Source organism: Orycteropus afer, unplaced genomic scaffold (genome assembly GCF_000298275.1).
Source record: "Orycteropus afer afer isolate SDZICR_OR568_19922 unplaced genomic scaffold, OryAfe1.0 scaffold00037, whole genome shotgun sequence".
NCBI classification, from domain to species: Eukaryota; Metazoa; Chordata; class Mammalia; order Tubulidentata; family Orycteropodidae; genus Orycteropus; species Orycteropus afer.
In genome coordinates, this window is record NW_006921624.1 from 12642057 (window position 1) to 12644016 (window position 1960).

The following is a 1960-nucleotide window of genomic DNA, read 5'->3' on the forward strand; positions in this document are numbered from 1 at the left end:
CCTGAATGAAAAACCAGTTCCCGTCAAGTCAGTTCCGACTCACGGTGACCCTGTATGTGTCCGAGTAGAACTGTGCTCCATAGACTTTTCAATGGGCAATGTTTTTTTTTTTTTTTGAGTAGATCATCAGGCCTTTCTCCAGGGAGCTTGGGGATGGACTCGAACTTCCAACCTTATACTTAGCTGCCAAGTGTATCAACTTTTTGCACCTCCCGGGGACCCCTGTCTCCCTGAATACATGTCTCCATTTCAGTTCCAAGTGCATTGTGGGAAAGTAAGATGGCCCATCTCAGGTTTCCTCCAGGGCGTAGAGTCAGTCCAGACTTACCTCCCTGTGGTTACTCCATCCTCAGGTGAGAAGAGGTAGAGTAAGGGTGGAATCTACACTCACGATTGCTTACTGTGGGGAAGGATCCCCTGGCCAGTTGTGTGGGGATGTGACTTCCCTCCATTTCTTCACCTGAGGAACAGGACACTTGCTCACTTGCTTCCATGAGGATTTTATGAGGTAACACTTGTCGGGTACAGGGCAGGGGGACCAGCATGGCAGGCCCTTTATGGACATGAAAACCAAAACCAAACTCACTGCCATCGAGTCGATTCCAACTTAGAGTGAGGAGCCCCTTTGGGTTTCTGAGGCAGTAAATCGCTACAGGAATCCATTGCCCAGTCTTCCTTCTGCAGAGTGGCTTGTGGGTTTGAACCACCAGCCTTCTGGTTAGCAGTCAAATGCCTTAGGCACTGTACCACCAGAGCTCTTTTTATGGACATGAAGCTGTTGTTATTATCAGTTTCTTGATCTCCTGACCCTCTTGTCTGGTCCTGTGTCACAGTTGCCCAGACCATCCCCAGGTTTGGGGATTCTCTAGAAGAACTCACAAGACTGAGCATGTCGTCAGTCATCCTTCATGGCGAGGATTTATCACAGTGAGAGGACACAAAGCAGAATCGGTAGAGGGAAAAGGTGCAGGGGGTGTAGTCTAGGGAAACCAGGCACACATTTCCAAGAGCTTTCTCCCAGTGGTGACCCACAGGACACGCTTAATTCCTCCAGCACTGAATTGTGACAACATGTGCAAAGTGCTGTCTCCAAGGGGAGCTTGTTAGAGACTCAGCACTGGGGCCTGGTGACATAGCACCCTGTGCCTGTGCCAACATTCTAGACTTCTGGAAGGAAAGCAGGTGTTCGGCATAAAACACATTGTCTGCACAGCCTAGGCACAGTGAGCCTCTTTACTAAGGAATGGCGGACTCAATCACTGCCATCGAGTCAATTCTGCCTCCTAGCGATCCCTGTTGGGTTTCTGAGGCTGTAAATCTGTGTGGAAGTAGATTGCCCCATCTTCCTTCCACCGAGTGGCTAGTAGGTTCAAACTGCCAACCTTCTGGTTAGCCAGATGCCTTAAGCACTGTGTCACCAGAGTGCCTTAAGGAAGCACTCCCCAAATCTAAGTTCCCAGACTCACGCCAAGGACCAGTGTTATAAGTAGGACTTTCTAAGGGTAATAGTCACAAGGCTGATATGCTAACTCTTTCTGCACCGTATGCTAAGAGATCATTTTTCTTGTGTTTGAACCTTTTTAAGATAAGGATGAGCAGCTGTTCCCATTTCCATAGGGCAAAAGCAAGGGCTAGGTAAAGGGCAGGACTTAGAGTAGCCTCCTGCTCCATGTGTGGAGTCCTGGCAGGAAGTGACATTGGGTAAAGGGAGGATGTCCGTCGCCTCTCCCAGCCCTCACTAACCCATGTGTCCCTCTCTCTCTAGGCTCTGAAGGGCTCCAAGAAGCTGGTGCTGTCCGTGTACTCAGCAGGGCGTATCCCAGGGGGTTATGTCACCAACCACATCTACACCTGGGTGGACCCGCAGGGCCGCAGCACCTCCCCACCCTCCAGCCTGCCGCAACTTCATGGCAGCTCCCTGAGGCAGCGTGAGAGTGACCCCAGGAGCACCTTGCACCTC

General features: G+C 50.8%; 1 protein-coding gene across 1 annotated transcript in view; it reads left to right on the forward strand.

The window, feature by feature from the left end:
* The window catches only part of WHRN (whirlin), a 118641-nt gene that overhangs the window by 31008 nt on the left and 85673 nt on the right, over positions 1-1960 (forward strand). The window contains exon 2 of the mRNA XM_042780388.1: positions 1766-1960. This exon is cut by the window's right edge and continues 4 nt beyond it. Coding sequence (XP_042636322.1) covers positions 1766-1960 — 195 coding nt within the window. The remainder of the gene's footprint in view (positions 1-1765) is intronic.